Source organism: Carya illinoinensis, chromosome 4 (assembly GCF_018687715.1).
Source record: "Carya illinoinensis cultivar Pawnee chromosome 4, C.illinoinensisPawnee_v1, whole genome shotgun sequence".
Lineage (NCBI taxonomy): Eukaryota > Viridiplantae > Streptophyta > Magnoliopsida > Fagales > Juglandaceae > Carya > Carya illinoinensis.
This window is the reverse complement of record NC_056755.1, coordinates 37,143,878-37,158,675: the sequence shown is the minus strand read 5'-3', so window position 1 is coordinate 37,158,675 and position 14,798 is coordinate 37,143,878. Positions and strand designations below refer to the sequence as shown.

Sequence of the window (14,798 nt, the reverse complement as noted above, 5' to 3'; positions counted from 1 at the left end):
ATAACCCTCCGAGTCTAATGGCACAAACCATAATACATTTTGACACTTCTAACTATCTCCAATAATCAAAAACACACTTTTGATATCATAGTAAATAATAACACTAACTATGTAGTTAGACAAAAACCTATACGATTAATGGATTCGTGAAAACTTATTGGGTTTCACGAGATTCCTAAAGTTAATAGAAATTTCACAATTGAATTTCTAGCGGGCTGTTACAGTATGTATTTACACGTAGAATATATGGGGCCACAACAACTGTGGAGTATGTATTTTTCATATTAATTCAATTTTCAAAGCAAGTTCATGCTAGGTCAAGTTTCAGATCAAGTTCATGTCAAGTCAAATTCAGTTCATGTTTCAATTTAAGTTATGTCAATTATGCTATGTTGTATGCCAAGTTATACTTTAATTACTTATGAATTTGATTATGCATTTATACTTTTACTGTCATCCATGCATTATTAGCTTGTGTGGAAGTTTTTTTTGTTAACTTACTGAGATTTGTAATCAAATCTCACTTTGGTAGTCCCAACTACCATTCCCCCTGAATGGTAGATCTTGTTATAGGACCTGAAGGAGAATCAGGAGCTGATCAACTAGACACAGTTGACTAAGCGACGGTGCGACATAAATGTTAATATAGTAATTAACGTAAATTACTACTTGTACGATTGAGTTGCATCTCTAGTACTTTTTGGATCATAACCATTTTGGACTAGTGTTGTGATCCTAGTTGTTCAATGAATTTTTATGCATGAAGTATGTTTTAAGCATTTGGGATATTTTCAATTTGGTGCATAGTATTGCTAAAGAAAAAATTTATCCGCTGCGAATATTGCATATTGTTAGATGCATGTTAGGAATATTGCATCTTATATGTCATGAACGGGGGCAGGTAACCTTGTGTTGCATGTCTCGACGCTTCAAATGTCCGTCCGATCCCAAACGGAATTTGGGGGCGTCACAGATTGGTTTATGGTCGAGCTTGTTATTTATATGTTGTTGAGATTCAGCATCGTGCTTTATGGGTTATTAAGCAAATTAACTTTTCACTTGATGCTGCCAAATGTTTAAGAAAGTTATAGATTTCGGAGTTTGATGAAGCAAGGAGGGAGGTCTACGACAATTCTCACTTGGCAAAGGAGCAAATGAAGGCCTTGCATGACAAGAAGATCCATGACAAACATCTTATCCCTGATCAGAAAGTGCTCCTGAAATCCCGATGGAGTGGGCTGTACATTCTAAATGAGGTTCATCCTCACGGGACGGTAGACATTATCAATCCGAAAAATGGCAATAGCTTCACTGTCAATGGACAACGTCTAAAGCCATTTATGACTGCCTTCGATCCAAGCAAAGAGATCTTTCTTGTGCAAAACCCCGGGGAAGTTTTTTTATTTTGATTAATTTATTTATTTCTTTAATTAAATTTTATCTTTTATTTATATTTTTTTATTTTTTTTTATTTTATATCACATGATTGGTTGTCCGTATTGCTTACTTATCCTTATGCACTTTGTTTTCTTTCGTTCGATTCATTGAAGGCCATGTCTCTCACTAGTTGGGGGCAGCGTGAGTGCACAGATTTAAAAAGAAAATTACATTAATATGATGTACATTGATTGATTGACACACTTTATTTCTAACATTTTGTGAAATTTAAGCACCTTGGTGGAATGGTTGAGCATAATTATTTTGTAAAGATTTATTTTCAACCTTGAGCATAGAGCATGATTTCTGATACATCATATTTTTTTGATATATGGTTTGAAACACTATGCTACTATACTTATTGAGATGAGACTTGGTAAGATTTATATAGAACGAAGGGAAAAGTTTGAAGGACATTTTGCACATGCTTACACTTGTAGTGTTCATCATTTACTGTCCACTAATTTAACACAGGAGAAGTAAACTGCAGGACTACCGAGCCATGCTAAAAAAAAAGAAAAAAAAAGAAAAAAGAAAAAAAAAAGATTCGAAAAGAATCGAGAAAAAAGAAGAAGAAGAAGATAAAGACAACTTAGTGAATTTTCCTAAGTAAAGAGATAGAAACAGTTACCCTAACTTTGGGGGTTGAGTATTCAACTTTTAAACAGAGTTGGCGTGAAAACTGCTAGTCCCTTGAATTTTGAGGTAGTTAGAATTAGCAATGATTAATCTTAATATTGAAAAATCCTATAAAAAATCCTGGCTAGTAATGAGGAACACACAACCGTGTAGTTACACACACATATGAGTTTTGAGACATTTTCCCAAATTCTATGGGAAGGATTATTGAGACAGTTTTGGTGAGTATAGCTTCTGGGGTTGAGTAGTTATGGATCACATTTTGTGAGAATTCAGAATTATGTTTCATTGCTTTTATTTGGATTTGGATCTTTATGCAATGTACATCTCAACGACTTTTCACTCTTTTGCTCAAGGATTAGTAAAACACTAGTTGGGGGTGTGATTGAGCTGAAATATTACATATTTTATATATCTAGAACCAATATATTTTAATTCTTTCATTCCATTATTATTGGTTTTGGTTTTATATGGAAAAAAAATGATTAAGATGAATAAATCCAAATTGTGATTTAAATTGGTTAATAGCATGGTTTTTGCTTAATATTATAACTTGTGATTTAATTAGACAATGTTCCTTTACATGTACAATATATTTTTGATATTTTATTCTTTATTTTTATTTTATTTTATTTTATTTTTTATTATATAGGCTAAGGAACGGATAGCTTTTAATTGGTAAAAGGGAACTGCACACCTTTATACAGAACTTTGAGTTGGGTTGGCACATTTTCTTTTATTTTTTTGAGACTTTGACCTGCGCCGCATATACATTTTTCCTTTTGGGGCATTTCGGCCGCAGACTACTTTTCTCTTAGGCAATTTGATTCATGTCGCACACTATTTTCACAGAGGAACTACAATGCCGTTGAAGAGCTCATTGAGGGGTCCAATTGCTACTACAGTCCAACCTCCTCCATTGCTTTTAATTTCCATCACCATCCATCTAGTTTGCTCTTTTCATTCATTACTTTTTATTTAATTTCAATTTAGAGTTTATGGTGTATTTTTTATATTTTTGGTTTAAAAGTTTGAACATTTTATTTGCTGTTTATTTTATTTTATGCTAGTTATTTTTTTTGTTTCTTTAAGTTTCCATTAAATATGTATTACAATTACATTTTAGATTGATTAAAGGTTAATTCAGTTTTATTATTTAATTTTCAGATTAATTAAAATTATTTAGCATAGTTGAGTCATTAATTGTTAATTTCAATTTGTTAGCCTTTTACATTCAATTTCGACACTCAGAAAAATTCAAAAGTATGAATCTAATCTATGACTAGTGCTATTTTTATTTCCGTTGCACTTTTCCATTCATTGTACATACCACCACTTTTGCTTGTGAAACTTTTCATAATTTTATATGAGTTTGGATTTAAGCAACTTTTTCCGAAGAAACGATCTAGAAATTTTATTCTTAATTATTACATGACATCCTCCTACACTTTGGATAGCCTTTGTGTTACTCATTTTTTAGTGAGTCAAGTGCAATGTGTGCCAGGGGGTGAAATCATACCAGTTTAAGCTTGGAGGGCTCCTCCAACCCCTACCCATTCCCTCCTAACCTTGGTTATGCATGACCACAGATTTTGTTGAGAGCCTACCTAATTCTCAAGGGATTAACAGTGTGTGAGTGGTAGTGGACAAACTATCCCAGTATGCACACTTTGTTCCTTTGTCCCACCATTTTTCAGCCTTTATCAAACATGTGCTCAAACTACACGGGATGCCACAATCAATAGTGTCAGACAACTTATTTTGGCAGGAACTCTTTAAAATTTAAGGGATATAATTATCTTTTAGTATCTCCTATCATCCTCAAACTGACGACTATACAAAGGTAATGAACAAGTGCCTGGAGAACTATCTACAGTGCTTTGTGGGTGATCAGCCTAAGTCTTGGGCTCATAACCTAGTAGAGTGGTGGTACAACATCAACCACCACTAATCAACTCGGACTACCCCTTTTGAGGCTCTATATGGGTAGGGGCCTCCAAAGCTACTACCCTATGTCCTAGGGACCACTAAAGTTGAAGTTGTGGAAGAAAATCTCAAAACCAGAGACCAAATTATGCAATTGTTGAAATAGAATTTACACGAAGCCCAACAACGCACGGAGAGATATGTAGATCTAACGCTAAAGGAACAAACTGGTTTACCTTAAGGTGCAGCCATATAGGCAGATGACAATGGCGCGAAGACAAAGCTTGCAACTTTCATCTCAATACTATGGGCCTTTTCAGGTGATGCAGCGGATTGGGGAGGTGCCTTATAGGCTCGAACTACCACCCACGATTGCCATCCACCTGGTATTTTACATTTCATAACTGAAGAGAAAGCTAGGGCATGGGGTTGTGACACTCCCAACTCTACCTCCAATCAATGTAGAATGGGTGATTAAACCCGAACCTTGTGGCCCAAAGGATAAGGAAGAGCATAAATCAAGCTCTTATGGAGCTCTTAGTCTGCTGGCAAAGAGAATGCATGGAGGATGCGATGTGGAAACCGTATTCAGAGTTGAGAGAAACCTACCCACACCTTATGGGTAAGGTTTTCTGAAGGAGAGGGGTATCTGTCACACGCATGTTAGGGCTGGGAAGAGGATCTAGGCTGGACATGGGCTAGGAACACTGAAGACTTGGATTGGGCTCGATAGACTTGAGATGAGACTATGGGCTTGGCCTAGTTTCTTGCTTTTACAATTTAAGCCTTATATGGCTCAACACTTATTTATTTCACTATATTTCTTTATGCTTACTTTACTTTAGTCTGTTATGAATCTTGTCATGTGATGGGAGGATGCATTGCTAACTGTTAGTGGGAATTTGTTGGTATAAGGTCTGTAGGAATGAAGGAACAATCATCGAATAATATTATTTGATTATTGAATATAAATTTTATCAGTTGTATTCTTCTTTCCTCTCCATTGTTCAGGAGGTTTTTCACCCTAAAAGTGACTTATTCCCGTTTTCCCTACTTCAGTGGCTTGAGTGTTACATGGGTGGAGTTTGTGAGCGGCTCGAAAGGGTTGGGGATTTGTGTTTTCTGCATAAATATTGATTTCATCTAGTGTATTGGTCCTTATGGTTTTTGTGTGGGCTTGCTGACGTGGAGGAATTCTATTGGATGCTGTTAATGGCTTTTAATAACGGACGACAAAGCGGACCTGATCGTGATCACATACATCTCTATGCGAAGTTTCCACTTTCTACTCGAACCAAATCTTCGACTGTTATTTCGGCAATAGCAGCAACAGACGTGTGTCGCCAGGCTTGCTGCTTGACGTAGCCGGAGGAAGCAGAGTTCACGCCGAGAATAAAAGACGATCGACAGCCTTAGGCGTAGTCCGTTAGCGCGATAAAATCGCTGGGCAACGCTGGGAGACCCCGAAACTATAGTTCCCGTTGAATCGAACCATTCTAGGTGTGTAATCTGGTCCGATCTGGTACATTTTGACGTTGGTTACGTTTAATGTTATTTGGATTTATGAATTTGGGTCTGTGGGTTTGTTTTTAAGGGTGTAAAATGCATATGCGAGGAAAAATTGTCGATTTCTAGAATGGGAACTTGGGGGTTTGCTCATCTCTTTGTATTTGTTTGGGTTTCAAAATCGGGTAGAATTTTTCTTGGATTTTGAGTTATATGCGATGATACAGTAATGGTTTTCATTTACTTTAATTTCTTAATACAGTGAGTACGTCATTTGAATTATGTGATCAGTTTTGAAGTTTTTGTATTATAGCGTTGAGCGTTGGTATGGTAAAGTAAGAAGGGGAATTAGATATAGAGATAATGATGAGGGAAGCCCCGAAAGTTTCGGGAATCGCCTTTATGCTTGAAAAATAAATATGATGCTAGCAGATGCTGATCATCTCGAGGTCGGACTCTCAATCTGGCTGTGTTTTATTATAAAATAGGGTGTCTGGTAATATTCAAAATTTCGCTTCGTTATTCTTTGATGGTATATTTTCTTTCCCTTATTGAAGTGTTTAGCAGGAGATAAACAGTTTTGTAATGGTTTGATCATTCCAATGAACTATAAAAGTTGTGATCATTCCGTTCACTGCACTAAGCCATTTTATTCTCTTAAAATATTTAACCAGTTTGTATCTTTGGCTTAGACATTTGTAAAGATGGCCGGTCAAAGCCAGCGCTTGAATGTAGTTCCCACTGTAACAATGCTGGGGGCCATGAAAGCACGTCTTGTTGGTGCTACTAGAGGTCATGCTCTTCTCAAGAAGAAGAGTGATGCTTTAACTATGCAGTTCCGTCAGATTCTCAAAAAGATTGTTTCCACAAAAGAGTCAATGGGAGAGATCATGAAGACCTCTTCATTTGCCCTAACCGAAGTCAAGTACGTTGCTGGAGATAGTATCAAGCACAGTGTCCTCGAGAATGTAAAAACTGCATCTCTCAAAGTTCGATCAAAGCAAGAAAATATTGCTGGCGTGAAGCTCCCCAAGTTCGAATATTTTACTGAAGGTGAGACAAAGAATGACCTAACTGGATTGGCTAGAGGTGGACAACAAGTTCAGCAGTGTCGTGCAGCTTATGTGAAAGCAATTGAGGTTCTTGTTGAGCTTGCTTCACTTCAGACATCATTCTTAACACTTGATGCAGCAATCAAGACCACTAATCGTAGGGTTAATGCACTAGAGAATGTTGTGAAGCCAAGGTTGGAGAACACCATAATTTACATTAAGGCGGAGTTGGATGAACTGGAAAGGGAGGACTTCTTCAGGTTAAAGAAGATACAAGGTTATAAGAAGAGGGCACTTGAGAGGCAGCAGGCAGCTGCCAAGCAGTTTTCTGTTGAGCAGTCTGCGGAGAAGGTATCTTTGCAGAAAGGGATTTCAATAAGTTCAGCTCACAACTTTTTATCTGCAGCTGCGCACAAGGATGAGGATATCATTTTCTGATTTGGGGGTTTGTTTATATGTTCTTCTGGATGTGTTGCTTTATCTCTGCTTCTTGTTTTGCTGTGCTGAATAAAAGCTTGAAGTGTGTTACTTTTTCTCGTGTATTATTTATGAATAGGCTTTTATCACTTCCAAGTTCTGTATGTATTTGTTTCCTGGAGTTGATTTCTTGAAAATGAAAGAGCTCTAGCAAATTAGCAATGCAGAAAGACGGTAGATTTGTTGGTTTATTGCTAGTGTTGATTCTGATAATTTGTGCCTGACGTTTGTTCTCAAACTTTATCACTTCATCGACCCCTAACCTCATCAGTTCCCATTCCAATAACATCAAATAATATGTATGTATGTATGAATGTATGCAGTTTCGAAAATGAAGGTTTGGAGTTCGAAACCCTCCAGATGTATAAAAAATATATTTAGTCATGTCATCCATTTCTAACCCACTTTATTGATCCTGAACCTCATCTAGCTGAAACAATGTTGGATGTTTTAAAACATTTTATCTTCTTTCATTTATAATATTGTCTCTTCTTTTTTATCTTATATATTACAATTAGTGATTAAAGAATGTAATGTAACTTCATAGGCAGGTTATAAAAAGAATTAAAAACAAAATCAACAATTTCTTCCTGTAAATCTTGTAAATGCACAACTAGTTTTTCAGTATTTTGGTTGATCACCGTTTGGGGAGCTAAAAGGCAAAGCTCCGCAGTGGCTAAACAACATCCACAGTCAAGATCGAATATAAAAATAAGAGTAAGGCTTCAAGTACCTTATTGGTACAATAATGTAATGTGGTGCTTCTAAAGTAATCTAGAAATGGACGACAATCTTGTTGTGGTTGCTCAACTTCCTATAGATTATCTCTACCAACTTTTCCTTCTTCATCTCTCTATATTTCCACCGACAGTCAAAAGGGCTACTTCCAATGTGATGTGATGCAATCCATGAGTATTCTAACCAAAAGGAAAAAAGTGTACAATCCCCTATTGGTGTTGCTCATGACCAAGAAAATGAAATCAAGAATGGTCACATTGCACGTTTCGATTGCCCCAGACCTGACATGTCTATCGGTAGAAAGAATGCCTTAGGTACATTTTCCAGAGACATTAACCAGTGGGAAAAAAAAAAAAAAATCCTATTGACCATTTAAACAATTCCAACCTTGGTCGACAATATATTATACATGTTTGATCAGAGTTACCACATAGCTAACAGTCACATTTCCATGCAGAAGGAAAAATCAGTCCATGACAGCATTGATGGTGCGACCATGTCTGAGAGGATTTATCATATGATACTATGTCAATTAAATTTGATGCTTATATAAGTAATTTTAATTAGACGACATGTTGCGAGAGGATGGAAATACTACATCATCCGTACTCAAGAGTACCTAATCATTTTTTGAAATTGAAACATGTCAAAGCAACACAAGATGCATAAAGGAAAGAGATACTCTAGTCACTTGCATGCATAAAGGAAGAAATAAAGGAGTCATACACCTCTTTCGTCTCATATTTCTTAAAAATTAACTATATACATCAATTTTTTATCAATCCATATCTCTAGTAAATGGCCCACTGAACCCTAAAATGGCCTTGCCATATACATCCGACTGGCTCACTCAAGATCTTATCAACTGGTGCTCTGCTTAGCCAACCCACCCCATGATTTTAACCGAAGGAAAAACATCTCAGAGGACTGATGAAAGCTCAACACACCATTTTCTATAGAGGATTGTACCCCGAATTTATTTATTTACCCTCATTTATGGCAGAGGAACACCATCATACAAAGCTTGCTACACCATTCGAGCTGCTTAGAAAAATATAAACATGTAGAAAAGGTTGTATGATCTCTGGATGATGATCAACCCTTATCCGTATAAATATGCAAAACTTGTATAGAAAGAACCTCTACTGGTCTGGCTATATGCTTTTAACTTGTTTCAGTAGAATTATTTGCTGGCTGTTCAGGTTTGTAGATCTCCCAAAGCATATTCTGGTGGAATAATTACGCTTCAGTTTTGTTGTATCTACTCAGATCAGCATGAGTATCCTTATAGCGTTGGCTAAGGTAAGTCTGACATAAGATTGGAGGAAACCTGGAAAGACAGAGAAATGCGGCACAGAAACAGAAGAGTTAAAAAATTTGAAATCCATTAATATTTCTCAGTTCATGCATATGATTTCACATTTAAAACTGCCACCTAATTATCCAGGTAAATTTTGGGTGATCTGGATCTTTATTTTCACAGTCAAATGGTAACGTGTGCAAGAGTATTTAATTCTGTATGAACAAATTCTCATAGCCGGTAAACAAAAAAGTTAAAACGGAATGCACCCACTAAAATATTGTGTGCAATTTTAGAAAACACTATGCAAGAAAATATATATATTTTTTGACATAAAAGTAAAAACGCATCCATTTGTGTTACCCTGAGATTGGCGATTCAGAGGTTTTTGTTTACCCAGGTTTATTTCCTTGTTCCTTTCTTTTAAATCCTCAGACAAACCCACAGCCCATTGCCCATTCGCTTTATGCATAGGAAAACAAGCAACCGTTTCAAACTGGAACTCACTGAGCTTTATAATTTGCAATGGCAACAATTTGCGGAAACTAACTTACTTTGGAGGGTTATTTTCTGATTTGCAGGTTGGCAAGCACTCGACAAGACAATCATGACAAGGTTCCACAAAATATGCAATCTGCCACAGGGAAAAGGAAATGAGAATTATGAGATACACATACACATGATTACTTTTAAAAGGATCTACTGAAAGAAAGAAATAAAAAAATGCATTTTATGTAGATGAAAAATAACAATTAGAAAAATAGCTACTCAAGGACCTAGGCTAAATACATAAAATGACTGTCATGCAAAAAAAACATGAATAAGATTGAATGAATCCTCAACAATCTAGAGAGTCTCGCCAAGTTAACAATTTCATTTACAGGCATCAGATATTCACAATGTTCTCTGAAACAGAAAGTAGGTAAATACATACTTTTGTGTTGTATTCGAAAACAACAGAGAAGCTCATTGGGGCTACTGAGAGGGTAATAATCAAGAGCAAGAGATTTGATGCTTGACGGACTGATATTACTGACATAGTCATATTGGATCGGGTAAATAACAAAGTGTAGGAGAACAATTAAGCTCTAGTTTCTAAGCAACCAATTTGTCCACCTGACAGCCACAACTACAACTGATTTTACCTAAAAGAGAAAGATATGGAAAAGGAGATCTGAGTAGTTAAAGTCTCAACTGTGAACCTATCGGTGCCATTGGTAATACATCTTGACATTGTGCAAATTAATCCAACTACAATTTATAAATTAAAATGTAAACTATAGAAGATAATTTTGAGCCAATTAATTAATGACATTATAGAGCCGGTGACATCGTCTTCATGTATCATCTAAAAGCTCATGAAGGGCCTCAAAAAAATTTATATTAAAAATAAAAATAAAAAGGAGGGGTCTTACAGAATATCTCTCTTGATCATTCACAAGAACTCTGTGCAACGTCGACCTGAGTAGCAAAATGTTCATGCAAGGGTTAGAAAATTTTCAGAGAAAGGGAGCAAGAATAATATAGTTTTCAATGAAAGTCCCTGAGAAATGCCTACAACAGTAATCAACATTTTTTTTTTAATAAAAACTTTAAAAGAACAAACCAGCAATGGCAATAGCAGCAGTAGGTTCATGATAATGGTCTTGAAAATCATGATTTTTGGGGAAAATCTATACCCTACAAACTTCAATCTGGAATTCAAGTTTGCCAGCATAAGCGGGATAACAACTTAATATCTCAATAAAAAGCAATAGCAGTATAATACCACTCCTGGGACAAAAGTCAAACTTTTCAGTAATTGAAAAGATCACTAGTGCAATACTTTCTGTTTCTGATACACGATTGATTAATACCTTAGATTTTGATTGGGGATAACAAATGCGTTATGCCTTAAAAAACCTAAAGCTACATCTACATTTGAATTCTTAAAGGCAGTTAGGATGGCAATAAATACAATATCAATAAAGAGTGAAATATAGACATCTTTAACTTATATACATATGAAATCCGGAGAGTTATGTAGTTTTAGATTTTCCATGTATGTTCAGATGTTGAAAATCATATTTAAGGAAACTTACACTGCAGTAATCTACCCAGGGGAAACTAATTCATAAGTCATATTAAAATTTGAAACTGTACCAGATTATAAATAACAGCCACAGTCAGACCAGGTTATGGAAATAAAGAACACTCAGACATAACAACCAAGTACTAAATGCCACTAAGGATGAAAAAATTCTGGGGACTTAATCGTATTGAAAGGCTCCCATATGGGATAAAAGTGCAGCTTAGACCAAGGCTACCGCTAAGAGGTGTATTACTTGAAAACACAGTTGCTCCAACGCTCCAGCATGTCACCAAGATTTACTACAAATGCTCTGTCAAAGACAAATCATAGAAAAGAAATTCAGCATGCCAAACCAAACAAAAACTTTTCTGTATCCCTTTTATAATGCGAATATGTGATTATTTACATATTTCATACCAAAACATATTTACTAAATGTCATTGAGATTACAGATAGACAATGTACAGCTAAAATGGTAGCATACGGGCATTTTATCTATCGTTCAAAACAGTGCAACCACTTGGAAGAAAAATATTATCATACAGGAGTCTGGAGCAGAAGTTTCAATGTTTTCAGTCAATAATATTTATGCCAGGTCCTCACACCATTAATAATCACGGTAGATAGAAAATTTTTAATTAATTAAATTTCTCTACAACTTCATCAATATGGTGCTCACAATATTAATTCAAGTGGTGTTTAGTACTGAAGTAAGGTTTACAACAAATTATATCTTTTAGGTCATAAGAAAATCTTCTAACATCCTTTTGCACTAAAGAGGTTGATTTTTCTTTATAGGGAAGTTCAAATTTAATTAATGAAGAAACAAGTTGTTATTAGAGTACACAGAGCATATACATGAAAATACCTAATAAGAGAAACAAAGTCAATATACTAGATACTTAAGTTTCTTGATCTCATTGCTAACTTTACATTGGGATCTATTCATGATGGGAATTCCACCTATTGAAAGAAAATGTTCTGATGCTTAATTAAGTGGAAGAAGATCAAAATCAAGTTTGATCAGAATAATGAATTAATAGAATTCAGAAACCATTTGAGAATAATGTCTACATAGAAAACTAAATTTTACCCCCCCCCCCCCCCAAAAAAAACAAAACCACAGTTACTCACCCTTTTAGTGGTGGTACATATTCCCATATCTGAGGTTTAGCATCCTTATCCTTGCATATCTGGTGATTAATTAACACAATTGCAATAGCTAATCAGATTAAAAACTAAATATCCTATTTCACCCAAAAAGATATAAATTTTGACAGCAGTCTACTTACTTGGAGACCTAAGACATCATCTGTTGCTAAGAGAGTAATCAAACCAAAGTCAGAATGGGCTCCAGCTCCATATATTCCCTTTGAGGGATCAGACATTTGACCTAAAAAAGTCCCCTGATGTGTTACAACACCATAACATGGCCAGGTTTAAAATTGTTTAAAACAAGAAATTAAAGTCAACCTTCATAGTGTAGTAAGCGCAAGGTTGCAATAGACTTGCCAAGCATATCTGGCTTGTCAAAGAACTCAGATTCCAGGTCAAGTGCAAGAGCAATTATCCTAGCAACTGCTATTGCGATCTCCCTGAATATACATAAGGAATAGATTAAAAAAAAAAAAAAAAAAAAAAGCAATAAATAAAGAGCTGACAACTTATACTATCCGTATCCTTGAATACCGGCCATTCTACAGAGAACCAAACTTTAAACATACCCACTAATTTAGGCTTGTTAAAACACATCCACAATCACTGCCAATAGCAAAAGGTTAATTAGCAGTGTGACCCTTATCTTCGCATTCAAAATGTAAACTTCTTTCATTGTGGATAGTTGTACAACCCAGACGGCTATGATTTTTGGTCTCACCATATGTTGCTTGGCAATATACTCACTTACAAAAGGATACTTTCATCCCCACTAGACAATAACATTATACCAAAAAATAAGGATTAAAAATCCTGCTTTTTGTGGTTCTATTACATTTCCTACTTTCGAGTGCATGTGTGTATAGAAGACTTTGTTAATCGTTCCGTCATAGAATCCCTATGTTTGTTAAAACTTACAAAGCTTCTTGATGAAACTTCTCCATTGTCTCCCTCCATCCAGGCAATAGTCCTTTAAAATAGCACAAAATTCAAACTTCAATCACATACTTTTCAAAACCAAAAACGAAACAATTAAAAAAGTGACCTGCTCTAATTAAAAAGGTGATCTGGTTAAATATATATTTATATATATATAATAATAATTAACTGTATGCTAAGTGAAATTTATGTAACGGAACATTGTTTCTTTATTATAAGAAGTTAATTAAGATAAATTTAATAATGATAATATACTATGACTTATTATTTTATCATTCCTTAATTTTCATTATAATGAATTATGAAAGAATAATTAAAATTCGCCTCCTTAAATTGCTATATATCCCTTTTGTAGTAGTTACCTGGTGCAGGCCAAACATTTTGCCCATAAAATGGTTTTTCCGCTTCTGGGTCGTCTTCAGGGACTTCCACTCCTATGTAATATCCCTCCTTGTAATCTCCTACTTTTTACCAAACAACAAAATTACAGAGAAATAAAAATAAGTATAATTATAACGTAATAAAAACAGCAGAGTGAAACTTGGTAGCGAAAACAAACCGTGAGCTTGGTTTTCAGAGTCCAAAATCTCGTCAAGAACAGGGGTGTAGCCTCTATGTTTCTCGTTCCTTAAAAGCTTCATTTTCTCGTTCAATGGCAGACAGAACAATCTTCTGCTCTGTGCGAAAACCTTGTCCATGAATTCCTCGCTCATCCCGTGGTTTACAACGTAGAAAAATCCCGAATCCAAGCACGCCTTCACAAACGAGAGAAAAGGGGAAAAGATCACTAACAGCAGCTGAGAATTTTGAAAACGATAAAAAGAATCGTAAAATAATAAGGTATAGGAAATAGAAATGGACCTGTTTGAGCAATGAAACGGATTGGTTAATGTCAGGATTGGAGAGATCAATACAATTGAGGACCGACATCTTCGGGGCTTCAATATCGTTGACGCACTGTTTTTCCATTTCCCCGAGAAACGAATAGGCCTCAGGACACACTGAGCCAGAGAAGAGGAGAGAACTTGAGGCGAGAGAGATACAGAGAGCGCAATTCTGTCGTCTTATTTTGCATGAAAATGTGTTTCGGTTGTTGCATTTATACGGAGGGAAGTAGGCATCATCAGTTTTAGACAAGTTCTAGGCATTTCCTTAGACAGGTTTTAGGCATTTCCTTAGAGCATTGTTAAAAGAATTATCTATATCTAAAATAAAGGGTACTTTTTAATTAGAAAAAATATAGTTATAAGCATAATTGTATATTAATCTGTGCACCAATATGATGTGATTGGTCAAAAAGTAAATTTTATTGAAAATAGTGTTGATTTAAAATTTAAGTATGAATAAATCAGTATTAGTACACAGATTAATGCGCGACTGTGCTTGTATGTAACAAAACTCTTTTAATTATTAGACAGAAAATTTACTTACAACGGATTAGTCAATACTAAATTTTATAACTTTTAGTTACAGTATTTGTAAAGAAAATATCAAATTTGATATCTATTGCACAAAAAGGAAATTCATATTTTATTAATTTTTTCAACTCCTTTCTATC

The 14,798-nt window shown here is 35.2% G+C and overlaps 2 protein-coding genes across 4 annotated transcripts; one reads left to right on the top strand and one right to left on the bottom strand.

The window, feature by feature from the left end:
* The first annotated feature begins 5,257 nt into the window (after positions 1–5,257).
* Positions 5,258–7,228, top strand: LOC122308203 (V-type proton ATPase subunit D-like). Its single transcript, XM_043121398.1, has 2 exons — positions 5,258–5,502; positions 6,201–7,228. The coding sequence occupies exon 2, from the start codon at positions 6,213–6,215 to the stop codon at positions 6,996–6,998; it is 786 nt and encodes a 261-aa protein (XP_042977332.1). The 5' UTR covers positions 5,258–5,502; positions 6,201–6,212; the 3' UTR covers positions 6,999–7,228.
* A 1,252-nt stretch (positions 7,229–8,480) lies between these two features.
* LOC122306641 (2-oxoglutarate-Fe(II) type oxidoreductase hxnY-like) lies at positions 8,481–14,368 on the bottom strand. Of its 3 annotated transcripts, XR_006241486.1 has the most exons (12): positions 14,102–14,368; positions 13,800–13,995; positions 13,603–13,704; positions 13,220–13,271; positions 12,620–12,741; positions 12,439–12,539; positions 12,281–12,339; positions 11,400–11,456; positions 10,491–10,536; positions 9,630–9,709; positions 9,439–9,537; positions 8,481–9,105 (listed from the first exon to the last, which is right to left on the bottom strand). XR_006241486.1 is itself a non-coding variant. In XM_043119080.1 (11 exons), the coding sequence occupies exons 1-11, from the start codon at positions 14,207–14,209 to the stop codon at positions 9,015–9,017; spliced, it is 1,014 nt and encodes a 337-aa protein (XP_042975014.1). In that variant the 5' UTR covers positions 14,210–14,362; the 3' UTR covers positions 8,481–9,014. The 3 variants fall into 3 exon arrangements, 2 of the variants coding, with proteins under 2 accessions (XP_042975014.1, XP_042975016.1); XM_043119080.1 differs by lacking the exon at positions 9,439–9,537 and having other exon boundaries at positions 14,102–14,362; XM_043119082.1 differs by lacking the exon at positions 9,439–9,537 and having other exon boundaries at positions 13,603–13,701; positions 14,102–14,357.
* Positions 14,369–14,798: the final 430 nt, after the last annotated feature.

Coding starts and splice junctions, on each gene's coding strand:
- LOC122308203 (XM_043121398.1), top strand. CDS start 6,213: ATGGCCGGTCAAAGCCAGCGCTTGAATGTAGTTCCCACTGTAACAATG.
- LOC122306641 (XM_043119080.1), bottom strand. CDS start 14,209: ATGGAAAAACAGTGCGTCAACGATATTGAAGCCCCGAAGATGTCGGTC. Junction 11,457..12,280: donor TATGTACCACCACTAAAAGG/GTGAGTAACTGT, acceptor TGTCTTTGACAG/AGCATTTGTAGTAAATCTTG. Junction 9,710..10,490: donor ATGATCAAGAGAGATATTCT/GTAAGACCCCTC, acceptor TCCCTGTGGCAG/ATTGCATATTTTGTGGAACC.